Source organism: Denticeps clupeoides, chromosome 8 (genome assembly GCF_900700375.1).
Source record: "Denticeps clupeoides chromosome 8, fDenClu1.1, whole genome shotgun sequence".
Classification (NCBI taxonomy): domain Eukaryota; kingdom Metazoa; phylum Chordata; class Actinopteri; order Clupeiformes; family Denticipitidae; genus Denticeps; species Denticeps clupeoides.
The window spans coordinates 2459501-2487500 of NC_041714.1; the positions used below are offsets into that span (position 1 = coordinate 2459501).

General features: G+C 41.9%; 1 protein-coding gene and 2 long non-coding RNA genes across 7 annotated transcripts in view; 1 reads left to right on the forward strand and 2 right to left on the reverse strand.

The window, feature by feature from the left end:
• The window catches only part of arfgef3 (ARFGEF family member 3), a 28639-nt gene extending 20204 nt beyond the window's left edge, over window positions 1-8435 (forward strand). For 4 of the 5 annotated variants that reach the window (XM_028989239.1, XM_028989241.1, XM_028989243.1 and 1 more), the window contains exons 31-36: window positions 1018-1149; window positions 1699-1829; window positions 2017-2025; window positions 3064-3400; window positions 4207-5100; window positions 6283-8435. In XM_028989239.1, the coding sequence (XP_028845072.1) occupies window positions 1018-1149; window positions 1699-1829; window positions 2017-2025; window positions 3064-3400; window positions 4207-5100; window positions 6283-6474 (1695 nt within the window). In that variant the 3' untranslated portion in view covers window positions 6475-8435. The remainder of the gene's footprint in view (window positions 1-1017; window positions 1150-1698; window positions 1830-2016; window positions 2026-3063; window positions 3401-4206; window positions 5101-6282) is intronic. The other variant, XM_028989242.1, reaches the window with a different exon arrangement.
• A 303-nt stretch (window positions 8436-8738) lies between these two features.
• On the reverse strand, window positions 8739-9178 carry LOC114795711 (uncharacterized). Its single transcript, XR_003750538.1, has 2 exons — window positions 9045-9178; window positions 8739-8962 (listed from the first exon to the last, which is right to left on the reverse strand). It is a non-coding gene; the product is annotated as an uncharacterized LOC114795711 (long non-coding RNA).
• An 8697-nt stretch (window positions 9179-17875) lies between these two features.
• Window positions 17876-19798, reverse strand: LOC114795712 (uncharacterized). The gene is made up of 5 exons (XR_003750539.1): window positions 18808-19798; window positions 18485-18650; window positions 18331-18386; window positions 18143-18266; window positions 17876-18017 (listed from the first exon to the last, which is right to left on the reverse strand). It is a non-coding gene; the product is annotated as an uncharacterized LOC114795712 (long non-coding RNA).
• Window positions 19799-28000: the final 8202 nt, after the last annotated feature.

Consider the following 28000-nt stretch of genomic DNA (forward strand, 5'->3'; position numbering starts at 1 on the left):
TAGGCCACCACTGCCCCTAAAAGATAAAGTGAAGTGATTGTCACTTGTGATACACAGCAGCACAGCACATGATGCACACGGTGAAATTTGTCCTCTGCATTTAACCCATCACCCTGAGTGAGCAGTGGGCAGCCATGATAGGTGCCCGGGGAGCAGTGTGTGGTGACGGTGCTTTGCTCAGTGGCACCTTGGCGGATGGGGATTCGAACTGGCAACCTTCTGATTACAGGGGCCACTTCCTTAACCACTGGGCCACCACTGCCCCTTGCAGTGTGTGTGTGTCCACCCTGTGGTTGGTATAATAAAAAAAGGCAATATATTGGACACATAGAGCCAGATAATGATGTAACTGTGCAGTTAAGAGGCCCAATCAATATAACAGGTTCTTTGCTGATTTTTAAATAGGTGCTTGAGTTACAGCTTGAGTTGTCTTTGCATCAGTGTTCTTTTGAGATTTGTTGGCAGGGTAAAACCTACGGTGTAAGGCTGATCGATTACATGAATAATCGGGAAATAAATGTACTTACAACACATTTCTAGGTTGTGATGCACTCATTTACTGGTATGCAGTAGTTTAGAAATGTTATGTAAGAATTGTGTAATTCCGATTTACCGTGGTGAGCACATTTTTACTTGCTGTCAGAGCATTTAATTACATCACATCAAACACATACTTACTACATACCCAGCAGTTGTGTAAGGCATGCTGCGAAGTGTCTGATCAGTGCTTGGCCCCTGCTGCCACACTAGTTAGTGTGTTATTTCTTAAATTAGTTTTGCAATATGGGGACAAAAGGCACAGCATTTACAGGCTGTTAGTGTCTTCTATATCAACAGATACTTTATTAATCCCAAAATTAAATGTAGGTATAGGTATAAATATAGTAATACAATGAAATGTATTAATATATTTAGTGCTGTTTAAATATAATCACTTTATGTACATTTTTTCAGAAGTACAAGGAGTACTGTGGAACTGCTTGTGATTAATGTCTCTGTCTCCTCTCCGGCCGGTAGAACCTTCTGGCATGCTTCCGGAGTGGCTCGGACAGTTTCACAGGGGATGCATGTGAAGTGAAGGTGGCAGCCCCATCACACTCTGCTTCTGCAGAGGCAGAGTACTGGAGGATCCGTGCCATGGCCCAGCAGGTTAATTTCCACATTCACCACTGCTCCTGTACCAAAATATATTTCAGCTTCATACTGGTTGCTGAGAATGCATCCATTGGGCATGGTGCAGTGATTTAGTAACCTACAGTGCCATTCAAAGGTTTTAGGTCATTTAGAAATGTCATTGTTTTTCCATGTAAAAACATGAAATTGGTTTGAATAATAAAATGGCAAAAAGAATAAAAAATATTCATTGACCAAGTTCAAAATAATGATCTGGTCAAACCCACATCTGCTTGATGCACCGGATACTCTCCTAGTTTGAACAGAGCCAGTTTTATTGCTTCTTCAGTTTTCTAAGAATGAATTAAACTTGGGATAATGAACACTGCATTCCATTGGAAATCTAGACTAATTGTTTCAGATAATGTTTTGAGTTTTGACCCATTTAATGTCTTTAATGGAGCAACTGCAGGGCCCTTTGTGGTCTATGTAACCGACATGCAAATACAACAGATCACTGTCCTGTGTGTATATATCTAGTGAAATTCTCAGTAACTGTTTGCTCACAAGTGCACTCCTCTCCAGGTCTTCATGCTGGACACTCAGTGCTCCCCAAAAACACCAAATAGCAAGGAGGGCTTTGAGCACGCCCAGTCCTGTGTCCTCATCATCGAACTGCCCCCGGACCAGCACTCCAACGGCCACGCTCAAAAGAGGTGAAAGTTTTTATCATCATTAGTCCTTTTACCACTTCATTCTTATGTAGTACTAGTACATAAAACAAGTAATGTTATTTTATATAAAAGAAGTGAGATGAAGTGGCAAGGAACCCTGGCAAACCTTTTCATTTCACAAGCTGCCCTTCCTCCCACTGATTTCTCTTTCATGCGGGACTGTCCACAGGAAAATTGGGTAAGGCCAAACTCCTCCCATTCTGATCGACAGTTGCTGTAGTTACTGAGTGCATTGCAAGTGTCTCTGCATGTGTCCATTGCATGTGGTAACTGTAGGACAAAGGTAATAAATCATCTACTGCCTTATGTGCATGCTTCTGACACAAAGGCACAGGCGCTTTAGGACAGAATTGAGCCTAAGGTGCTTGCACAGCTTTGAGTAGCGTTGAATATTTCAAACCTGAAGACCATGTTTAAGGTTCTTGGGATGTCTTGGATGCACTGCACCTTTAAGATCTTTCCACTGATTTTCAATAATGTTTAGATTGAGGACCATGGCAAAACCTTCAGCTGTCCAGTGTAACCTTTTTTCTTAGGTGCACCAGCACAAAAGTAAAATTTTCAACTATATCGCATTTGATACCACAGTTTACAGGTTTACTTAAAAGTCCAGCTCAGGTCACCAGCTGCACCAGCTGCATAACAGGGACTGGCACAAGCTTCCCCCATAGGAAGTTCCACTTTACTGCAACCTGCAGAGCTGTTGTAAAAATGTGGAAATGAGCTCTGTTAGGAATCAGCGCTACATTGCTTTATCTCAAGGACCCGGATTGTGTGTTGCAATAAACTGAAACTGAATTTGCAGAAGAGAATTTGCATTACTTTTCTATTTAAAAAAAATTCTTAGTCTTCCAGACCTGGTATCCAACTAGACATCCATTGTTCCTGTTAACTGCCCTTTCTTGTAGCCTTTAGCTTTGTTAGTATCAGTTATTTGATTTTCATAGTGATGATAGTGAATAAGGAATAGCTTTTTTCACTCTGCAATTATGACAAATAAAAACAACACAGCTTGAAATGAAATGTATGGAAGGGTGCCCAATTTTTTGCATCCCATTGAATATACCAGCATTATGTATCATTGATCAGTTGATCTGTTTTTGGTTATTTTACAAAGCACCATATTGGTCCACCACTATTTTTTTTTCACTTCACCTCCATTCAAAGATGCAGTGAATGTAGGTGATCATAATATAGCTTCTTATCCAACTTGCAGGATCCCCTTTAGGACCATAGTGGTGAGTCTGCTGTCGCACCAGGTCTTGCTGCAGAACCTGTACGATATTCTGCTGGAGGAGTTTGTCAAGGGTCCCAGCAGTGACAGTCAGGAACACACCACGCCAGTGCAGGAGCCCAAACCTGCTGGCTTCCTGCGCTACATCTCCATGCAGAACCTGGCCATCATATTCGACCTGCTGCTGGACTCATACCGCACTGCACGGGAATTCGACACTAGACCTGGCCTGAAGTACCTGCTGATGAAAGTGTCAGGAGTCTGCGGAGCCGCTAATCTGTACCGGCAGTCAGCCATGAGCTTCAACATCTACTTTCAGGTGCGATGAGAGGAGATCATCGCCACAGTAACACATCATACCCTCCAGGATTTTGCAAAAACACAACAATTAATACAAATTCAGCCCATCCCTGTGAAATCTATGCAACTGCTGCAATCTTGTCTACTCCAGCTATTTAGTTAAATGATTTGCACATCTGCATATCTTATTGCATATCTAATTCCCATTTACACTACCACTCAAAACTCTGGATGCACCTACTCTATGGCGGTTAAGATTGAGCCATTTTGAAGAATCCAATGCAAGAAACATATTTAGTATTTGTTGTACCAGGAGATGAATGTTTACCTTCATAGCTGTTTTGTTGACTATTGTCATCACCAAAAGCCACTTCAGATGCTCATTAAAATTAGTAAATTATAAGAAAGTGTTCGGTCCAGTTTTGGCTGTTGCAAACCATCCTTAAGGTGGTGGAGAGAAGACAAGAATGTGAAATGGTGCAATCACAGTAAAATCTAGCAGTCATATGTATGATACAAATATCTTGTGTTTGCCTTCAGCAATAACTGTTAAAGACGGTGATAGTTTATTCTCTTTGGAACAACTTAATAATAAATAAATAGATAATACCTTCACATTGTAACTGTCATAGTAAGGTATTATAGTTCCAGTATTGCAGTATATGAAGTATGGCTGAATTTGATAACATTATAACACAGATATAATATTAGGGTAAATTAAATTATATTTTTTATAATAATTTAAAAATAAATATTTTTTTAAATATTAAATTAATGCCACAACTATCATATAGTGTAATATGGTTTTGTCTGTGATTGCGCCAGGCACTGCTGTGTGCCACCCTGACCAACCAGGAGCCCATCACAGTGGAACAGGTGAAGAGGATCCTGACTGAGGAGGAAGAGGGCAGTTCCGACTCATCTCAGCAGTGCTCTTCAGAGGACGAGGACATCTTCGAGGAGACTGCACAGGTCAGCCCGCCACGGGGGAAGGACAAGCGCCAGTGGCGCACCAGGATGCCCTCGCTCAGCTCTCAGCCGTCCAGTGGCATGGACTGGGCCTGGCTTGTCAAGCGGCTGCACAAGCTGTGCATGGACCTCTGCAACAACTACATCCAGATGCACCTGGACCTGGAGAGCTGCCTGGACGAGGCATCGATGCTGCGAGGCGACCCGCTCTTCTTCCTGCCGCTTTTCCACTCCGAGAGCTCAACTCCGACCCCCTCCACTGCCGGCGGGCCCTCCAGCCGGGGAACACCTTCTGAAGACAGCGTCAGGTGTCACCTGACCGAGATGCTGATAGAGGAGTCCCCCGTCAGCCCCGCAGGGCCCAGCGCGGGGAGCCTGCCGTCGCAGCAAGGGGACCAGGTGCGCGAGCGAGACGCTGCCGGGCGGAAAAAAGAATGGTGGGAGAGTGCTGGGAACAAGCTGTACACCATTGCCACCGACCGCACCATCACCAAGCTGATGATCGAGTACAAACGTCGCAAACAGCAGCAAAGCCACGCCAGCTTCATGAAGGAAAGCAAGACTAGTGAGAAGAGAGCCGACCCGGACTCCGCCCTTCCACAGAGACCCCAGCAGCTGGTGGAGCAGGGCCCCATGAGGCACTCGTTCAGTGCTGGGCCGGAGCTGCTGAGGCAGGAGAAGAGACCTCGCTTGGGCTCCACAGCAAGTTCCCACAACATCTCCATCCGAGATTCCGAAGCGCAGATACAGGTACAGGCAGAATCCCAATCATACACAGCAGTCTTCAGATGTAATGACGTACACATATGGTGGAGTAGGATTGTGCATGTGGAACAGGATGGCGGTTTATGAGGGTCACAGGTCGGCGATTTATGAGGGTCATGGTGTGAGGGATTGAAGAACGCAGGACAATGACTACTGTGGTGTAGAACAGTGGTATGAACAATAACACACCCAAAATGATAATCCTGTATGCTATATAGACTAGCGGTGTAAATCCTGGTCTGGGTTGAGTCAGGTTCGAGCTGGCCTGTCTTGGACGCAGGCAGGGGGGCTTCAGGGAAAAAAGGTTGGTGTTGAACTGTGTGAGCATCTTACTTGCAGACAAACATTATACATATTATAAAGTGGGGTTTGAACCTGGGACTTCTGGTTTAGAGGCCACTTCTGATGTATGGAGTTTATCAAGCACAAGTTCAGTTCAGGAAGTTTAGCTCTCCTATCTTGACACTCTTACCTGCATGTTCACCATTACCTTAATGGTACATTAATTTCACCAACCTGTCTGCTTCAAGGTTAAATGTACAACAGCAACCACAATTCTACCCATTTTATTTGATTTTATTACAATTTCAATTACAATTACATTGCAAACCTTTCATAGGGAGAAAATCTTTAAATTAAATTGAAGGCACAAGTCCACACAAGTCCCCACCAGATGCATCCTCATTAAAACTCATGAATCATGAACACCTGCAGGTAACATTACATACAGGATCTCAAAAATTGATATTCAGAAAGGGCCTGAAATGAATCGGAATTGCCTTTAAAAAGTCTTCCATTTAATGGCATTCAATTTTACTCCATTGAGTAAAAGTACAAAAGTATTTACCTTCAAATGTATTTACGTATCAAAAGTAAAAGTGCATTGATTTATTGTAGCTCTAATGTCTAATTTTAAGTGGTTAGGTCCAAGGAATTTGTCACTGCTGACATCAATTTTAATTGAATAATTACTCTGCCACAGACTGTGGCTCTAGACCACCTACAGTGCAACTGTAAGAAGATAATGTCAGTGACTTCATGGAGGACCAGTTGGTTATATTCCAGGCTTCTTTTGTTATTTAAAAAAAAATATGTGTGATGAACGGCAAGTGTTTATGTTGTCTAAATAGTGGAGGAGATGAGAATTCCATCTCTGTATTTCTGCAGGCCTGGACCAATATGGTTCTAACGGTCTTGAACCAGATCCAGCTGCTGCCAGACTCTACCTTCATCGCCCTTCAACCTGCCGTCTTCCCCTGCGTCAGTCAGCTGACCTGTCATGTGACCGACGCGCGAGTGAGACAGGCAGTGCGTGAGTGGCTGGGCCGGGTGGGGCGGGTCTATGACATCATACTGTGAGATGCACGTGTTGTCTGCAGTGAAGAATGGTGGGGAAAAGTCCAGTTTTGTTGTTATTTGTGCTTTTCCTGCTAATGCGAGCTCTTTTCTACCAGCTTTCTTGTGTTACTGCTTATGGACAAGGATTTTTGTGGAAGTATTTATTTAAATGCTTAGTTTTTTCTTGTTCATTACATTTGTAATGGCTTGTTTCTGGCTGTTCTTACTTGTATCAGTGCCATATTTAAATTGCTGGTGAAGTTTTTGTTTGTCAAATGTGAGAGGTGTGTGTGTGTGCACTAAATTAAAATGCTGACCTATTACTTCGCTTTAAGCAAAAGTACATACACAGATGTGTGCAGATTCCGTTCAAGTGATGCCAGTGCCCAATCAGATTAAATTTTTTAAACAAAATTAAATCAAATCTTGATAAATGACAATTTAACAGATGGTTTTATTATGATTTGCACTAATGTTAATGGAAAAGTACACAATGTAAAATTCCTCTTGTATTTGAGGCATTAGAAATTGTTGCTGAACCACTCTGAACATATCCATATCCACTGAATTAGTGGCAAGCTGCTTAGTTAACTATTCAAGAAATTAGCTAAATGAAGGAATCCACAATTTAGTTAATTTCAGTTAATTAACTGAAACCATTGTATTAAGTTCCATACAGTACTGCTGAATTTAGAATGTACTTTATTTATTGTTTTTCAGATGTGTTTATTTATGGCAAGGACCAAAGATGAATTTTTAATAAATTATTTAAAGATAATATTACTGCATAATATTACTACTAAATTAACATTATTTAATCGTCTGGTCTGGTCTAAGTTAATGAAATAGATGTATCAATATGAGATTCTATAGTTTTTAATTGTCTGGTAATTGATAATAGGGCCTGGTTTGTTTAAGTTCACAAATAAGGCAAATTATTGATAATGGTAACAAATTGAAATGTGTTTATTAGGATTTGTGCTATGATTCCCTTAATGAAGATGTTGGATAAGGGTGTTCAAAGATAGGGCACCTTACAGACCATATTTGACAGTGTGAAGTTTCTGATCTTAGTATAAATTTAATATAAATGAATGTGTGCCTGTAAGAACTTCACACAGACACTATATACTGTTCTGCTTTGTTGAAGAGCGGTATGAATTTTTATTGAAATTACAACTTGATTATAACCATAACATAGTGTGTTTCTGACCACATTCACGTCCCAAATTCACTGTGTGTATAAATGCACTGGATGATCAGCCAGCCAACTGTAAAGCAGCTCCGGCACAAGCAGTCCTAACAGGCAGTAAAATATGACTGTAGAATGACTCCTTCAAATCTGACCATTTAGTCTTTCTTTTCTTCAACCATGGCCTACTGAAAACACAATCAGCCTTTTATTATAAAGAATAAAACAAGAATATATATCAATAAGCCCAAAAAACATCATTCAAACAGACTATGTAGCAGCCAAATGTCCCTGGCCTAGTGAGTGCCAGCCATGCCAGTAAGAGTAGAACTGGTCCTATATTAAATGAAACAACACATGCAGGTTCATTGATGTTCATTGCTTATTGTAATTTCTGTTTATTTCTGTATGTTAGAAAGCTCTGCACATATGTGAAGGTGTTTGTGTCTGTGTTGGTGTTGGTATGAGAGACCTACAAAATCACTTTTCCTTCTCTGTTAGCTAAGGTCTCGTTTTTGAACTTTAATCATATAAATGCTACAAACTACATATGACATGTAGGTGCTGTATATAATACTTTATATCAAGAACAGAAGGCCTCTGCTAAGAGTGTGAAAAATGTGTTTTTACAAGCTTCAAGCCTTTAAGCTTTAAACGCCGGACTGACCTGAAGCCTGATTCCTGTTGGCGGTTGCTGTAACGGTGTATGTGCACATGCTGCGTATGTTTGTAAGTGTTCCCCTGATGCAACTGACCTTGTTTGTGTGTAGAATAAACCAGGCTGTGATATTTCTGGTGAATTTCCTCACATCCTCACATGAACTGTGCATTGCACCAACATTTTTTCACAGATGAGTTGTGTCAGTTAATGTTCAGTGGAAGATAACTGTTTTAAGGTGATGGTTGTCCCACCTTGTACAAATGTAAAAACTACACAATAATGTTTCATATATTTAAAATATATTTCAAATTTGTTTTACCATCCTCATATTGCTAATATAGTATTTTAAAGATTTCTATGCAACAGTTCAGAAGTAGTAAAGTTTAGAGACTACTAGAGACCATTCACGAACGTAATGAAAGCACACCATTGTGTAAGAACACAGACGTTTATTTAGAAAATTGAGAAAGCATTCATTCCTATTGCATTATGCACTGGATTCATCCACGAGCCTTCTTCATTTCCACAGCCTTGAGCGAAATAATGGTGATTATCATTATTATCCCAAAGACCGTTCCTGCAATGTTTGCATATTTGGCTTTTCGGGATAACTGTTCTGCATTTGCTGTATCCCCACTAGCATTTGCAGTGTTGACCTTTAGTGAGAAAGGAGTGACATTAGTCTTAATTAATGATGCAAAAACGAAGCAAACATGAAAAAGAGGTGACAATGTTTACCTTGTTCGAGAAGACGAGGGCAAGAATTCCAACTGGCAGACAACAGCAGAGCGTCGTGACCAACGACCAGCTCATGTAAGACGGCACGTTTGAAGGAGTCGACATTGTCTCCACGTCTCCTGATGCAAGATGAAGCTTGAAGCAAAGGTAGCTAGAACTGAGCTGAGCGCAGGGTATAAATACTCTGGTCACTCGTGGGCGGGCACCAAACTTCATTTTAAAATTAAGAAGCAACATGAACTGCAAAATGGCAGTTGACCATATCGAGGGGTGAGATCATTATGGATGTAAGTGACTTTTTAATGGCAATTATTTCAGGGGGAAAAACATCAAATGATTATATTTTTTTCTAACTTTGTGTTATTTTAAAAAATACCTTAATTTAACAAATATGGATGACTGTATACATAGTGAATTTTTTAATTAACAAATAGCCACAAGAGGCTTTTTAGTACTAGCTGCTGCTTTGTGTTCAGTATCAAGCTGTTTGTCTCTTGTTTTATAAATGATTATGATTTGTTCATTTCCTTTTTTATATAATAAGGTTTCATTCATTTCCTTTTGCTTGTAGAAAAAGACTTGATATCTCAGTTTCTGCCCATATGATTCTCATATTGTTCTATAAAATAGACATTTAAGGCCAAGAAAATGAAACTAAATGTGTCCTCTGCTTGTAACCATCACCAGTGGGCACCATGACAGGCGCCCGGGGAGCAGTGTGTGGGGGCGGTGCTTTGCTCAGTGGCACCCGGTGTTTTGCTCTAAACTGCCCCCCTGCCACAGATTGCCTCCCTTGACGTCATCGCTCTTTTTAAAGGCGTAGTCACTTCTTAGATGGATCGAATGAAGTATGATGTCATTGTGGGGGTTATCAACGAGAACCATCACTGGATTCTGACAGTAAGATTGCCATTTGTGAATTACACTGTCTCAAATGGTATCACTCAGTAAGTGTAGATGAAACAAGATACTCAGTTTGCTTCAGTCATATCTTATTATTAGATAAATGAATTGATGACAATATTTGAATGTTTCACCTTTTCAATGCTTTATGAGATATGCAAGGGACAGGACATTTAGATTTTGGGATGGGTATTTAATCCATCTTTATACAGAGCTAACAAATCATGCACATGAAAAAAACATAGCTGATCAGTTGAACATATGCAATCATGATTTCTTAGACTTTTTGGCAGTGGGTACTGCAATACAATAGCCACAATATCTTTGTCACCCTCCACAGGGAGTCAGTGTTTTGGCTAGGTCTTCCTATATTTCTGAGCTTTGAAGAACACCATATCTACATGCCAGCATTCTTGCAGGAAGATATAGTTCCTAAAAATGTCAAAAGGAATTATTTAGTAGGTCTTTATGTAAAAACCTTAATGTTTGTTAATGCCTGAAAATGTAATATTCAAACTTTACAAACACAGGTTCTGTATCCACATGAGAAGAGGTGCCTGTTTTTGGATCCTAATCTAAAAGATCAGAAAAGATGCGAGGAGACAACAAGGTAAATTTGGCTCTCTCTGGTGCCTTACTGAAAACGAAAAGCTAATTATCATATGACAGCATTTTCACGAGTGTTTCACTTTATGCGGAAGAAGGGCCACAACATTTCAAGGTGGTCATGCAGCACCCTGCCTCATTCTCTCCAGCAAGACACAGTATCTTGTGGTGTCCTGGCATTAATGGTTAGTACAGTATTTAAGTTTTTTAAGTTTTTTTGTTATTCAGTGCTTCTAAGTTACACCAATCAAACTTCTCTTCAGTTTGCAGAAAAAATTGTGATCGGTGAAACTTTAAGTTTTGACACCACCGAGGAAGAGGTAAACAAAATGAGGCTGGATATAGCCACCACCCTCCTCCGGGAATCTGGTATGTATTCTTCTTTGTCATAGATTATCCCATTCTGTCTAAATCTCAGACATAGATTAACAAGAACCAACTTAATACAATCTAGCCTTTTAATATAGTATGTAGAAATAATCATTAATAAACATTTCTTAGTATTAAATGTTTACAATATACTTCTAGGTTCATATGTAACCTCTTTTTGCAGACAATCTCAGCAGCATGTGCTATTATTGTGGTAGTGAGGATAGAGACTCACAAGGGTAACTTCAAACTAAAAACTTGGGTGGCGATTGTTGCATGTCATCCCACCCTGTCTCTCCCTCCCATTTCCTGTCACTCTCCATTTCCCTATGTGTAATGCAGACCAAAATGCTATTAAAACACACATAAATGTTTGCAAGTGTGTGTAAATATGTATAACAACTGTTTTGCTAATTCAGGGTACTCTCTGCAATACATTCTTTAAACCTCAGTCATGGTATACTATTAGTGTACACATCAACTCTGCTGTATAAAGAGTAGACACAGATTTCAATACATCTCAGAAAAAAATGTTTTCCAGATTTGCTGTGACAGTTGTAAACGGTGGTTACATGTAAGCTGTGTCCAGCATCCTCCAGTGGACAAGGAGTACCTGAGCCCAGCATGCAGCTGATTAGTGTGCAATGCATCCGCCATCAAGACTGTAGAAACTTGTAAATAGCATGAGCACTTTAAAAAATGGAATTTATAATAACTGCACATTATTGTTATTTATTGTATATAACAATAATGTATGTAACTTTTTTTTTCCTTAATTATTTTTGTGTTAACTGTTTAATGATTGTAAAAAAAACTGAAGTGTTAATTTAATAATTACTGTACAAAATGTGTTTCTTACAATGCTGATATTGTTAATTTTATTGATCTTAACAACAAAGATATTGGAAAAGCATTGTTTTTTATTTCTGTGTATTTCTTTTATTTTGTTCATATATTTAGTTCATGAAATGCCCCCCCACCTAGATTTTCTTCCTTGCAGCCCAGTTCAAAATAATTTCTGCGGCATCAATGAGGAAGAGATATGAGTAAGTGGTGCAAGTTTGGTGTCTGTAAGGTACTCCCAGCCAGAGTTAGGCAGGGGGGGGCATTCTGTGGCACAGCAGCCTGCCATAAAATTAATCGCCGTTTTGTATTAAAAGACGACAGAAAAGCAGAAATAGTTCCGCCAAATGAGTTCAGCAAAGTGTGCGAAACATCATTCAAGTAAATCAATTGCCTGAAGGTGACTAAAGTATTTGCAGAATCGAGCGTTGGCCAAAGGAAAAGCAGTACCGTAGCGTTCAAATGAAGTTTTCACTGTCACATTTGTAACGACATACAGGTTTTCGTTAATGAGAACTTAAGGTTTTAATTGTGGGACACCACTACAAACTAGTAATTTGGGTATTCTTAAAGCAAGAAAAAAAAGTGACAGTGAGCGGCAGCGTCTGTTGCGCTGGAGAAGTGACTACACCTTTAAAAAGAGCGATGACGTCGAGGGAGGCAATCTGTGGCAGGGGGGCAGTTTAGAGCACAACACCGGCAACCTTATGATTACGGGGCCTCTTCCTTATCTGCTAGGCCACCACTGCCCCCCACTATATTTCAAATTCAAGTATCTCTGCAAAATTTTTAGTTCCTCTTTAGCAATGAGTGCATGTAACTGGTGGGGTTCATGTAATTACGTAAATGTAGAAAATAATAGACATTTGCAGTTGTGATTGGCATGTACATTTACATTTACAGCATTTATCAGACGCCCTTATCCAGAGCGACTTACAATCAGTAGTTACAGGGACAGTCTCCCTGGAGCAATTTTAGGGTTAAGTGTCTTGCTCAGGGACACAATGGTAGTAAGTGGGATTCGAACCCGGGTCTTCTGGTTCATAGGCGAGTGTGTTAACCACTAGGCTACTACCACCCTATGTGTCACTTTGTACAGTAACTCTGATTTTGGCAGAAATTTGACCAAAACTGCCTGCTCTCATTGTTCACATTGTTCTATTTATTAGAATTAAACGAGTTGGTTTTAAATGAGCTTATTAGTTGCCTCATAACAAAATCGATCGATAACTCTGAAACTTGGTTGGTCCTCACTTTTACACCTTTTAATGTGACTCGAACAAGCAGGGTGAAAAGTTCAACCAGCATCATTACTGATGTGGCTTCTTCTGCTTGCAACGCGTTATTACTGCTCTGGTAATGTGAGCAGTCCAGTCGAATTGGACCGTTCAGTGTTCGCACATAAATCGGGAGCTTTTTCTTTTCTTTTTTTTTTTTTGCATGCGATTACAGATGCAGTTTGAGCTGGGTGTTCAGGTAAAATCAGTTTTAAAAGCTGTACTTGTCGGGTCGGCTTCCCAACTTTTTTTGTCTGTCACCCCGCTACTTTCCACTTCACCCTCCACAAGCACAACTATTTCTGAACAATTCGTATAGAACACGGTAAGGCGCATTTTATTTTCTTTGCCTACGTCATTTTCTTTTGTTTTTATAAATTAGTTTTATAAAGTTCTTAACCACACTCACGTAAATGTCGGACGATGTACACAAATATGCTGATCACAGTCACTACAGTAAATGCTGGGACTTTCAGAAGCTGACTTATCGGGGTGTGGGACCATTTTACGCTGCGTGGACAACGTAGTGCAGTGTACACACTAAAATGGACCTGGCTTACCATAATAGTACTTCGTCAATACTACAGCAGCTGAACCGAACAAATCCTCACGTAAACTGCACTTCTACAAGGTATTGTATTTTTATGACTGCTAACTAACATTAGCGCTTCTTAGAACGTACATTATTTGTACATATTTGTGTTATGATGAGGTATGATAAGTAGCAAGAGAGCAAATACACCAAGATCTCACTCATGTAATTCATCCCTCCTCTTCTCTCCCTCCCGCTCGCGCCACACACACACACACACACATACACACACTGATAGGTTACATCTTAAAACACGCCTTCCCCATACATGAGGTAGTAATAATAAATGCAACAGATGGACAAATCTACATGCATTAGCATATAAATTTACTTTTGGACAGGTCCCTCATGCACTGTGGAAGATGCTGCAGTTATATGCTCATCACAGACATGCGTCCACTGTCCATGGTGGAGGACACAGGATTTAAGAAAAGGATTAAAACTTTCAATCCCAAATACACCATTGCCTCAAGAACACATTTCACAAATATGATGGAGCAAAAGTACTCAGAAGTAACAGAGAAATTAAAGAGTGTTCTTAAGGAGACAGACCATGTGTGTGCAATGCATGTGCAAGCCTTTAAAAGAGCAAGTTGTGGTTACAGTGATGGTTAACAACAGACATTTGACGGGTGTGGCCACAGAAGCTTATCTGGGTCACATGTCATTTTTTAGGAGATGATTGGGAAATGAAGTCCCTCTCCTTTACTACAATGCACCTGGAGGAGAGACATACAGCCACAAACATTGCAGATTGGCTGGAGGAAGCTGCTACCAAATTTCTAATTCCTTTTGACCATGACAATGGGGCTGATGTAGTGCCAGCTGCCAGAATTCTGAAAGAGAAACACGGATGGGCTTCTGTTAGATCTGCAGGGCACACACTGAATTTAGTTGTGCAAAATACAAAACCATCTCAGGTTGTGTGGCCTCTGCGAGGTGCCTGGTGGAACACTTTAAAAAGAGTGTTCTGGCCTGCGCAAAACTTAAAGAAAAGCAGCAGCAAATGGGAGTGCAACAGCACATGTTGGTACAGGATGTCAGTACTCGGTAGAACAGTACACTTCATATGCTATCCAGGCTCCTTGAACAGAGATGGCCAGTGACTGCAGCTCTTTCTGATCCTTCAGTCAACCCACAGGGAAAGCATCACTATCTGGATCTGACACCCCGAGTTCAGCTTTTGAAACTGCGCCACTGAGGGCATTTCAGGGTCTTGCAGCTGAACAGATCACTGACAGGTGGGAAAACCTTTTTGTATTTAAACCTGAGGACCCTAATACTGCCCTACTACCTGCTGCCTACTACCAGTCCACACAGAGGCAGAGGTGTCACTGAAACAGACCAAACGCAACAAGGATCATTCAGGTTTATTCAGTTCTTTTGAAATTGAGAAACAAAGCTCAAGACTAATTGAAGCAGGAGGATATGATTAATTTCAATTCAAAACTGATTTGTCAACTGCAGACATTCCCTAACCAGCATTATCCCAACAATTACAAATAACTGTTTTTTCCACCTCACTACTAACAAAACTCCGGGGAAATACTCCTGCTTCCAAGAGAATCCTGTCTACTTTTGATCATTTATTACAATTCTGCAGTGGTTGAAGTTTACTGGGTATAAATATGTTAATATGGCTGGGATAGAGAGAAGACAGTGGCTAGATAAAGGGGTCTAGAGCAGAAGAAAAGGGAAAGGACAGGAAGCCTGGCAGCTGCCCTCACCTTTCAGCCTCTTCAGGGATATCACTTTTCATGCTCTGCTGTCCTCCTCTGTCCACGGTGCACAAGGAGACACTTTTTTTTTTTCAGGCCCATTTTTCCTACCGCAGGTCTTTAACACAACTTCAACCGACCACCCCTGCACTGCAAATTTTCACCTCTTCAATTACAATCACAATTACTCATATTTATCACTTCATATCACTGTCCGAGACGAGAGGCACACTTGCCGATCCCTCCGATATCTAACCATACACAGCATCATCTGCAAGGGATTTTGAAGAACCAAAATTCTTTCTGTTTTAGTGGCAACTTGTTCATTCAGTGCAGACAACCATGTCTGTCGGGGTCACAAACAATATGTGGAAGGGAATTAAGACAAAGTTCAAGAAAACTATCAAAGTAAGACCAAGTTTTGTTAAGAGGTGTTTTATTGATAACACTGTACAGCTCTGATGAACAGTATACAGTAAATGTAGCCTTCACTTACAATCTTAAACAAATACGGTTCTGTTGTGCAGTCAGGACCCAAGATACCAACTCACATTATTAAAAAGAAATTATAAATTAATCGCACTATGAAATAACCTACAAAATAAATATCTAGTATCTCTCTCTCTCCATTCTAAAACACCCACTCTACTCATATTTAGTTCTTTCTTCTTTAATATTGAGAATTATAAGAGGCGGGTCTATCAGCCAACCAGCAGCTATGTGGTGGGACGTGCAGGAAAGGAAACAGCGTTGAGTCGTCTGTCACCTTTTGGCCTCCAGAACAATTGTTGTCACTGATAAAGCACACCCTTTTTTAGTATGTCACCTTAATATATTCAGCAAAAGGACAACTTTAATAAACCTGTTTACGAACTGTTCACTTCCTCGCACACAGCGGCTCGCTGCTCTCCCCTCCGGAGTGGCGTTTTATGTGTATTTATGTTTCAGGCTGTCAACACCAGGAAGGCGGAAGGTCCTGACGGTGTCCCTGGTCGTGTGCTGAGGAACTGTGCAGAGCAACTGGCCGGGCTCTTCCCAAAATGTTCAACCTGTCACTGTCCCAGGCCTCTGTCCCACCCTGCCTGAAATCTTCCACCATAGTCCCGTTCCCAAAAAAACCATCCATAACCTGCCAGTAGCGCTCACACCAGTGCTGATGAAGTGCTTCGAGAGACTGGTCTGGAGTCATATCATGTCCTTCTTCCCTCCCACCTTAGATGCACACCAGTTTGCCTACTGGGCTAACAGGTCTACAGAGGATGCTGTACCTGTTGCTCTTCATGCTACCCTGTCCCACCTGGAGCACCAGGGGAGCGACGCCTCCTCTTTAAAGACTTTAGCTCTGCCTTTAACACCATCCTTCCTCAAAGATCGGTGTGTAAGCTGTCAGATCTGGGACTCATATTCATATTCCACCATATTCCACCTGTCTCTGGATTAAGGACTTGACAGACAGCACATAAACCTGTCCTGGGGTGTGAACTCCACAGAGCCAGTGAAGAAGATGGGTGGTAGTAGCCTAGTGGGTAACACACTCGCCTGTGAACCAGAAGACCCGGGTTCAAATCCCACTTACTACCATTGTGTCTCTGAGCAGGACACTTATCTCTCTGGCTCAGGGACTGCACCTAATTTCATTGTACTTTTTACAATGACTGTATAATGTATAAATTCTGATACATTATACAGTTTCTAAAATGATTATGAATTCATGCACAGGAGTATGTGGCTGTATGTAGTGACGTCTGGATAAAAATGAGTCAAGCATAAGAAAAAGACAATACGACATTCATTTTTTAAAAGCCTTTTTTACTTTTATGTATAAACTCTTGTATTAAAATATATCAAACATTCATAAACATTGTACAAACATTACTTTATTGATTTAGTATATATTTTTATTTTAAACTATGTACATTGGAATTGTTTTTAAATAGCAGAACCCAAAGCCCCAGTAAAGACAAAAATAAACCTTGAGAGGAACAGAAACAAGGCACAATTTACTAATTAAATTACTTAAATGCTATTGACAACTATTAATTAAATTAAGCATATACATGTAAAACACAAGATTTATCTTGTAAAATTAAATCAATGCTAACCCAATACTCTAATATTTACAAGTAGTAATACAACTACTACTAATAAACATATATTATGTGTAAATGAATCTATGCATAACACAATTGTAATAAAATTATTATATTATTGCATGTATATATTATCAAAATGAAACACATATTAGAACAAATGTTAAACTGTTAAAAAAAGAAAATTAAAAGAGCCGAGGTCGCTTGGATGGCGAAGCCCCAGCAGAGACCAGGGAGCGATACAGCTCCCCCATGAGGCAAGGATGATCCATCTGGACGGTCTTCCATCCAGGTGTCCTGAAGACGTCTGAAAAATGGCTAAAAAAGAAAAAGAGATAAAGCACCTTGTTTATTAAAGATTCACACAATACCATCTATCTTCTGAAAGTAAGAAACAGTCCAGATTAAATGAGCTGTGGGAGCATCACCCACCTGTTGATGAAGATGATGGCCTCTTCCTTCAGCTCCGGGGTCAAGTGGAGGTCAGCGATGATGAGGATCTCGGCAGCGTTCTCCACCGTGAGACTCCTGCACAGAACTTCCTCACACATCCTCTTCAGTCGGTCCAGGAGATACTGAAAGAGTGAAAAAGAACATCTCAGATCCTGCTGAGTGAGTGTGTGCTGAGTTTGTATTAGTGTGTGTGTGTGTGTGTGTGTGTGTGTGTGTGTGTGTGTATGTGTGTGTCAACAGTAGCTACCATGTCTGCTGCTACTAGGAGCTCAGCGGCCATGTCCTATAGGTTGGGTCCTTTGGGTGCTGTAGATGAAGGTCACCAGCTCTCTCAGGACCTCCGGTTCCACCCCCTGGATCTCCACATGGTTCTAGAAGAGAAAGCAGAGCTGAGATGGTTCTAAACAAGGGCTAAGATTTAGGACAGAGACTTACGATCTGGCGCTCCTTCATGTCATGTGTGAACATGGCCCTGAAGACTGGACAGCGAGCTGCAGAAGGAGAAAAAAAAAGGAACAACGTTAGATCGCCAGAAGATCACCACTTCCACCAATCACTTTTGGCGTTTGTGCACATGTGAGTGTGGTACCTGCTAGGATGGCTTTGTGGGCCTGGAACTCCTGTCCCCCCACAACCAGAGAGCAGTCTGGGAGAAGGGACTGGTCCCACAGGTTCCCGAGCTCATCAGCCATCCTGCACTCGGGCACCTTCACCTGCTGAAGCTGGGTGTTCTCCGGTGGGAGCAACACGTGAATCTACAACAAGCCAACACAGCGGTTACTACACTTTACTCAGCTACAACATCCATGCACACAATGGAGGTGGTGCACAGTAACACTGTCAGCGTCCAATAGGAGACGCTGTTACTGACACGTCTAATGTGTTCAGTGTGGTTATGCAGACAGAACATACTTCACAGGTCACTGTCAGGGTGTCGTCCCAAAGAATTCATGCATCCTCGTCCATGATGTCTTCCCGTCTGGCAAAGGTGGCGAATTCAATGACGTTCCCGTCCCTCAAACTGTGGACTTTACTCTCTGCAGAACAAAAGCACACAAGTGAGTTCAGACAGTACACATTCTTCATCCCAAATCTGGCAGCGGGCCAGGGTTTGGGTGGGGGCGGAAAAGACACTGCCGTTCTCTCCACACTGCAACCTCTTTACCACTTCTGTTCTGCTCCAGTCCTGGGTGCACCTCATCACAATCCCCTGAACAGAAGACCAAGCAGCAACTTCTCCAACCTTCAGCCTCAACGACACCCTGTTCTCACAAGTCTACACAAGAGACTAGCACAGCAGATCAACAAGAGCCTGCCTTATCACAGATTAAGTAGGACCGATCTATGCCTCTGTCAGACAGAAAACACGTTACGGATCGTTATTGACTGTTCATTGCATAAGTCTGCCTCTGTGGTACTTGTGAAGCTGAGCTGCATTATAACATTATAGCCTTCTCCTAATTCTTGATAATCTGATTAAGGTAAAATCCGGCCCCTTAACGTTTATCAAGATAACTGTAAGAATGTGTGTGAATGAAACGTACTTCCCTTTCCTCTTTTATGTTGGTCGTCCCGAGTACGTTTAATATCTGCATTAAAATCCAGGGTCCCTACACTGTTAACAATCAGACATAATCTTATTTGATTTAACTTATAATAATCATGGATGACTTCTGTGGACGCCCTTTAATTATTACTAAAATTACTAGGAGATTTACTCGCAGGATGAGTCGTCAAACAAGTGGAATTATTAATAATTTACTAAACATCACGTGCACTAATTGATTCCTAACCACACCCTTGAGCTCAATTTACCCTACAACATCATATCAATTATATTTGGTCCTGTCAATACTTACCTAACTTACCTCTCAGTTCCTTACACAGTGACTGTGTGCTGAGGGGCATTGATGTGTGTGTGTGTGTGTGTGTGTGTGCACACTTCTGGTTGGTCTCTCCTGTCTGGTTTTGTCTTGGTTGGTCATTGTTTTGTGCCATATGCAACCCGGAGACGGAGGAAGATCTTCAGCTTCACAAGAGATGTGCAAGATGTTCCCCTTGATGCTGACTTGTTTCCATAACAAGACGTCAGAACGTCACCAGTAGCCTGATCCACCAGACTAGAAAACGTCCGCTCTGCAGATGGGACAGGATGGGTTCTGCTGTAACCAGCGGCCGACGCACTCTGCATGGAAGTCATGCAGACATGGGAGAACCCTCAGCTCCTCGCCTGCTGTGTACTCACACAAGCAGATGCGGCAGTCGCTCTGGCGAGAGTTTCCTGCAGGATCGAAACTTCTTGTTGAAAGCCGGTGAATCTCGCTTTCATGTTGACGCTGAAGAAGATCTGATGTGACAGGAATCACAAAACCAGGGTGTTCATGATCTTGTCCAGTTAGGAGGCCAGCATGGTTTCCAGTGGGAATCCACAGATAGAAGTGCTCGATCTCAGTGAGCTGATGATACAGAAGGTCAGGCAGCGCAAAAGTCATAGTGACTACTGTGGTCCTCTCTTCCTGGGGATCTTCTCCCAAGAAGGGATAATTAGGGCTCACTGCATTCTCAACGTCTTGTCGGGCTAAAGTTGAGCTGATGAAGATGACATCATCATCTTCAACTTCAGAGCCTCGTGCAGGATCCACATTTCTTCTTGGAAGATGCTGAAGTTCTCTTTCGTTCAGTCTATGTTGATTCTGAGGAAGACATGAGATGATTGGAATTGCAATGAAAGCCTCTTCATGTTCTCGTCCAGCTTGGCTTCCAGTGGGAATCAACATATAGAACTGCTGGATCTCACTGATGTGATGATACACATGAAGAAGAACCTCTAAAGTCACACTGACTACTGTGGTCCTCACTTCCTGGAGATCTTCTTCCCGGCCGGGGTGCACATGGGTCACTGCATCTTCTTGTTGAGGTCCAACTGAGCTGATGATGATGACATCATCATCTTCAAGTTCATCCTCAAAAATGTCTGGCATGCTGTCAGAGTCTTGGACAGACATGGCCAGACCAGAAGATGCTCCGTTTCTCCTGCAGGATTCAGTTCTCTCACTGGGACTGGGCTGCATGTCACCACCAAGTCCACGTGGCACAGTGGGACATCTAAAAGGTGCAAGACATTCTTGAGGAGATTCAAGCCAGATTGGATTAACCACAGATGTAGAAGGTAGCGAATTTCCATCAAGATGAAGTCTCTTCCTTGGTCGCTCACAGAGCTGAGACCCTCCACCCTCAGATCTCTCAGTGTTGCTCACAGCATCGACAGAGGTGGGCGTTTGGGATTTTCTCTTTCGGCTGACCTTCTCTTTGCCTTGAGGGTTTCCATAAGTCTGTCTTTCTGGAGGAACAACGCTGGAACTTGGTCCTCCAGTGCTGACAGTGGCAAAGATCTCCAGATGACTGTCATCCAGCAGGCGACGTGGTTGGTCATGATCGCCCTGTTCCACTGGAACTGCTGTGAAACGGCTTGTCTCTGGAGATCAACAATACCAAACAACAAAAATGTCAGACCTCCGAGATGTGATAAAATTATTAATTAATTTATAATATTAATTTATTTAAATAATAATAATGATGATGATGTGCTGATGCCAGTTTTCCCCCTTCTGTATGTCTCAGCTGTCCTTTTACCTGTGGTTGGATGGGGACATGCTGTCTCTGGAGGAGTAATTCCTCCAGAATTAACAGGGTCAACTTCATCCTGTCTGACGTCCGGTGGGTTCTCACAATCTTCAGCTGCTAAATTACAGCGTGGCTCCGATGATCTTCGGGTCATGATCTTCACCTCCGGGTCCTCGTCGATGTCGGCAGCTGAAAAACTGCTCGTTGATGGAGCTTTTACTGCAACACACAAGTCCTCCTTCTCCTCGCTGATGAATTCCTCTCCGTCTTCAACAGTGTCTTCTTCTGGAATCTCAGAAACTCTAATTATATGAGATGATTGAGAGAATAAAGAGACATAATTGAATATTTGCACAGGACATTATTAGCGATGATGAGGACATATTTGTCCTGATGTTAAAGTGCTAACAAGTCTATAAAGTGTCCAACATTTCAACATGCAGCCAGACAGGGAGAAAACCACGTGACTAAAGAACAGAAAGATGAAATTGTGGTGAAATTACATCTACAAATGCTGAATTTACCTTCCTGAGCAGTAAAAGTACACGGGCAAACACAGCAAACTACAGTCACACAACCAGACTACGAAGTGTGAATAATTTGGTTCCATGTGCTACTCGCTGTGTTATTGGTCACTACACGGAGTACCTTCACCTCGTTTTTCAATTACTGAAGCTGCCAAACATGGAAATTACCCGCAAATGTGCAGATATGCGACCAATAATTACGGCGTTTGCGTGAATATTCGTATCTTTAACATGATGTCGGGACGATAAGCGGCGCTGCTGCAGTTTGTCGTCAGTATTTTAACTAGAAATCATGTTGCCAGATCAGAAAGCAGCTGCTCCACCGCCGACAACTTGACTTTTTAGTTACTCACCAACTCGCTGCTACTCAGATCCTCTGTCCTCGCAGCTCTGACTGTTCATTTTAAATCCTGCATGTTGTGATAAACTCCGTTACCATGACAATGACGTACTATTCCCGACGCGACGTGCAGCATAAAGTGTGCTTTTAAAAAATGCAAATGTAAATGAAGCGATGAAATATTAAAAACAGTAATAAATAAACTTGTTGTAAAGTGAGGTTTTGCTGCTCTTTTAACTACTACAATTCAGTGAGCCAGTGAGTGCTGGACAAGGTAGAAGCTGATCAGATGTGTGTGATAATTATCCCTCGTCATATCCCTCGGCTGCTTTACACCTTTTGTCCTCTAGGGGCAAAAATCACCCCGTCTGGTTTACTAATTTAAGATTAAGGTTGATGCTTCTCATAATTCTGTATCCAACTTCAAAGAAACATCAATGTGCTTGAAAGAAGTTGTTATTATTCCATTTGAAATGCAAGGCCAATAAGACCTCATTTACATGCACTTTTACTATTAGAAAATAAAATTAAATCATCAATAATTCTAAATGTAGTCAACAGAGTAAAGTGTGTTAATAGGAAAGATAAGATAAAATATATCTTTATTATCATTGCACAGTCATGGATTTTTCAGAATTTGCAATATAAAAATCTAAAAGCTGTACCAATATAAAAATGTTCAAGAAGCGGACGAGTTGTTGAGCATTTTTCACAACTGCTGAGCTCTATTGGAGGTCTGCATATTTACATTTACATTTATGGCATTTATCAGACACCCTTATCCATAGTGACTTACAATCAGGGACAGTTACAGGGACAGTCCCCCTGGAGACACTTTAAGTAAAGTGTCCTGCTCAGGGACACAATGGTAGTAAGCAGGATTTGAACCTGGGTCTTCTGGTTCATAGGCGAGTGTGTTACCCACTAGGCTACTACCACCATATCATAACCAATCTGGCGGTGGTTGTTGTGTAGGAAAAAACGTATTAAAATGTATTAAAATAAATCACAGAGCAAATAGAAATAGTTCAAATTTTGATGTCAGTACAGAAGGAACAGAAATGTAACTTAATGCTGCCCACACATGGCCTGATGTGAGGTGTAACCAGTTGTACCCAAGCTCCTTAATGAACGGCCTCCTCCTGTTGTACTTCCAGGCCGGCTTGATCTCAGACCATCGACTAAAGGAGATTCGCTGTGAATGTTGTCACAAATGTATGTTTATTTTACTACATACAAATTCAAAGTAGTATCTTTCCCATAATAAAATATTTAAATTGTGAACATTCATATTTAACCACAGCCCCGTTGTTGTCATTTTAATTTTCTATGATTTTTGTTTGTTTGTCATCCCTGTTGCTCAAAAAATGCTCAGAAGCAGTACTTGGCCCGGCATCCTCCGCATTAGCTAACGGATGCTTTGCGTTTAGGTGGTACTTGAGACTGGAAGACTTCCTACAGTAAACTAATTCTGCTTTGCACAAGGTGCAAACCACCTTAGTCTTGTCAAGGTTTCCATTGGGAAGCTTCTTAAAAATTAATTTTCCCTGAAGCAAACCTGGCGGCTTCATAGCTGCATCCATGTTACCACGTCACATTTGATGTGGTAATTTCACAGTTCAAAGACTCGTTCTACAGTGCAATTCAGCTAGGTATACATCTGCGCTAAAATATGAAGGTGAAAGTCATCAAAGCTTGCGTAGTATAGACCCAGCTCCCAACCCAACTTTGTGAATAGATTAACGCCGATATTTTTTTTTATCGCTCAATAAGTGTCTCATGTTAACGCCAATAACGGCCCACCACTAATATATATATATATTTATAGTAAAGGAAGGAAGAAAGGAAATGAAACAATATGGATTGTTATTCAGTTGCTTATGCTGTAGAGCAGTGCATATAGAGACACTTGATTTGACAACAGATGCATTTCTGAACGCACTTCGATCATTTATAGCTACTACAAGATAGCTATACTACTACAAGAGATCCTTAGTACCCAGGATGAGTTGGAGGCCATGCCCAGTAAGGTTCGGAAAACTCGTAGGCGGACAAAATTGGAGAAATTTCCAGCAAACATTGTCATCAAGGGTCAGTGTTACAGCTAGTGGTTCCCCAAGCAGCTAGAACTGCTGTGCTTGAGTTGAGGTGTGCAGTTCCATGGGTTGTCCACATAGGGAAGCATAAAACCATAGCTCATATAATCCCGTTCTGTTTTTACTCGCCTGGGCTGTGAAAATTTTTTTTGCAAAAGTTGTCCTCGTCCTCCAAATGACATCTGCCAATCTTCCCTTCGGAGCCCCCGTCCAACATTTGGGGATGGACATTGTTGGTCCTGGGAGAACAGATCTGCCTGTTGACTGCACTGAAGGAAGAGGTGGATCTGATACTGTCCCAGGGAATCATAGAACTTTCAAAAAATGAGTGGTGTAACCCAGTTGTTCTTGTGCCAAAAAAGGATGGCAGTATAAGATTTTGTATTGATTTTAGGTACCTCAATTCTGTTTCGCACTTTGATTCATATCCAACACCAAAGATTGACTACCTCCTTTAACAATTAGGAAAATCTCAATTTCTGACAACAATTGATCTTTGTAAAGAATATTGGCAGGTCCACTTGACTAAGTGCTCCAAACTGACTGCTGTTTGCTTCTGCTTAACCCGATGACGTTGTACTTGACAGTGATAGCAACACCTGGAGCATCTGCATGCAGTTATTCATTCCTATGGGCAGACCATAAACCCGCAGAAGTGTGCCTTTGGGGCCTCAGAGACTCAGTATCTGGGTCAGATTATTGGCAATGGGATGATACAACCACAGGTATCCAGGCTGTAGAATCTTGTCTTTTGTCACAAACAAGGAAGCAACTTCGATCCTTTCTCGGCATGGATCTCAGAGTCCTAACCACGTCCAATGGACTGAGGCAGCAATAATGGCCTTCCATGACATTTCACAGTCACTGAGTAAGCAGCACATTTTATACTGTCCCAATTTTGATCATCTCTTTATTGTACAAACTGACCCTTCTGACAGGAGATTGGGAGAGGTGCCTCTGCAGGGGCCACCTGATGATGGTCATCCTGTTGCATATATCAGTAGGAAGCTGTTCCCCAGAGAAGTCCGCTATTCAACGGAGGCACTAGCCATGAAGTTGGCCCTTGACTCTTTTCGCTATTACCTTTCTGGGTAGAGAATTCATGCTGGAGACAGATCATAAGGCACTGCAGTGGAAGGAAATGATGAAGGACTGCAATGGAGGACTCACTCCTTGGTACCTGGGCTTTTCAACCCTTTTGCTTCACCATCCGTGTTGGAAAATGTATATAAGTTATCATGCTATTAACCTTTACTACCTTTTTGACATATATATCCCACATGTATTAAACTCTATTAATCCTTTTGACATATATATATATCTCGCATGCATTAAACTATATTAATCTTTTTAATATGCGCACTACATTGAATCATTAGTCTCTTCAGAAACTGGTGGGCTAAAGGCTGTTTGCAGAACAGAATGACCGCGACTTGATAAGAGGAGGCCTGCAGTCGCGGAGAAGCAAGAAAAACAAGAAGACCTTGGCGATGGAGCGTCTACCAAAGAGACAACCCTACATGCAAATTATAAGCTTATTTGGTGTGATCCTGTGATGAATGTACCGCCCTATTATTGAATAAAAAGAGAGGAAGCGGAAGAGACGGCAGAGCTTTTTGGAGGCTGCTGTATTGGTCGTCTCTGATCGCTCTCCTTGCAAGTAAAAGAACTCAACTTCTTCGTGTCATTCTTCTCTGGTTTATAAGTGTTGGAACGGCGTACAACTCTAACATTTTATTGGTCCTTCGAGCCGGATTCCAAGACACCAAAGGACTCCAGCGGACGGGACGGATACCAGGAAATCCTTGGCCAAGGCTGACTCCTTAGTAGGGGTCAGAGACAGACCCCTTTGGGGACTGGGAGGCCGACCCGTCGGTTGGGATCTGGAGGTTGACGGAATCTTACGAGTGAGAGAAGGCACGGGGGTAAATTGACTTCTGTTTAAAAGAAATGGAATGAATGGTAACAAGAGGTTACAAGAGGTAACAAGAGGTTACAAGAGGTAACAAGAGGTTACTTAAAGGAAACAAACCCTGGGTATTCTAGACTCTGGCAGGTAACAAAGACAGTTAAATTCCGTGGGGGGGCGGACCCCTCCCGTAAAGGGTTAAAATCCGCGGGGAGGACGGACTCCTCTGTCAGTGAAAAGGAACGTTCAATAGTAAAATAAGTGATTTAAAACTCATACAGGTGTATGAGAGTGCGCGCGGGTGTGAGTGTGTGGATGAGTGGGGGTGAAAGTCACTCGACGGACACTCCATACAAAACCTCACAGGGAAGGAAACAGCGACCCCTCGTGGACGCAGAGGCAAGGTATTTCCACCCCAAATGATTTGAGGTAGAAGTGAAATACACCACGAGAGGAATTTTGATACGCTGTCCTGTGAACAAATACCAGTGTTTTAGGATACCCCAGGTACAACACACTGGCCCAAATTTAGGTCAAAATGGGTAAGGGATCCAGTAAACCAGAACTGAAAGAAGAACTAAAATGTAAAGACTGGAAGTATGTAGAGCAGATTAACAAAGCCTACGTCGAGCCGTTAGATAAATGGATAACAAAATACGTGTTTGATGGACAATTGAGAGTAAAAAGCCTAATTGAGTTACAAGGAGTCATAAAACATACATGTAAAAATAAGGAGAAGCAAATGAAGCGAGAAGGGGTTGAGGCTTTAATACAGTGGATAAAGATAGCAGGAAAGAGAGAAGAAGGGGAGAGGAAGATAAGACAGGCTAGAGAGAATGCAGCACGTGAGGAGGAAAGGGAGAGAGAGGATCAGGCAGTTAAAGTGATGGAAGTGGAGAAAACTATTCTGTTTCTCCGCAAAGAAGACCATGAAGAAACTGGAAGTAGGGGAAGTCAGAGGGAAGGGGTGCGTAGGGCTGACGAGGAAGGAGTAGGGGAGGAGGGGGCAATGGGGGCCGCTAGTGCAGCCACCAGCGCTTCCCTCTGTGCCTGCAGCTCCTCCCCTGTATCTGGATATGGGATATGGCATATCCACGCCATGCACATAGACAAACTGATAAGAACTAAAAGGAAAAGACAAACCTATAAAAAAATTGACACCTTTTGGGAAAACACTATGCGGGATACAGACACATTTTACCATGGAGGCGGAGGTAGAGGGAGACAGGGAGGACGCAGGGGAAGAAGAAGAGGGGGTGTCCAAGGACGAGGGTGGAACACACAGGGCCAATGGAGAGCAGGCTGCTGGTCCTATGGGAAGGCTGGGCACATAGCCAGAGACTGTCTAGCAGGGCCGGGAGATAAGGGAGTAGTAGGGAGATCAGTAAATGGGGGTACAACAATAGTCACTGCTTCTAAACCAGTTTGGGTGAGAGACCCCAAAGGAACATCATGTAAAACGTGTCCATCCTTTTTATCCCAGAATGCCCTGTTAATTTGCTGGGAAGAGACGGCTTACTTAAATTAGGTTTGGCACTCATCTCCACTCCGTAACAGGTGTGGAGCTCATGCCCTCTGACAAACTGCATGTCACCATGTGGTATAAAAA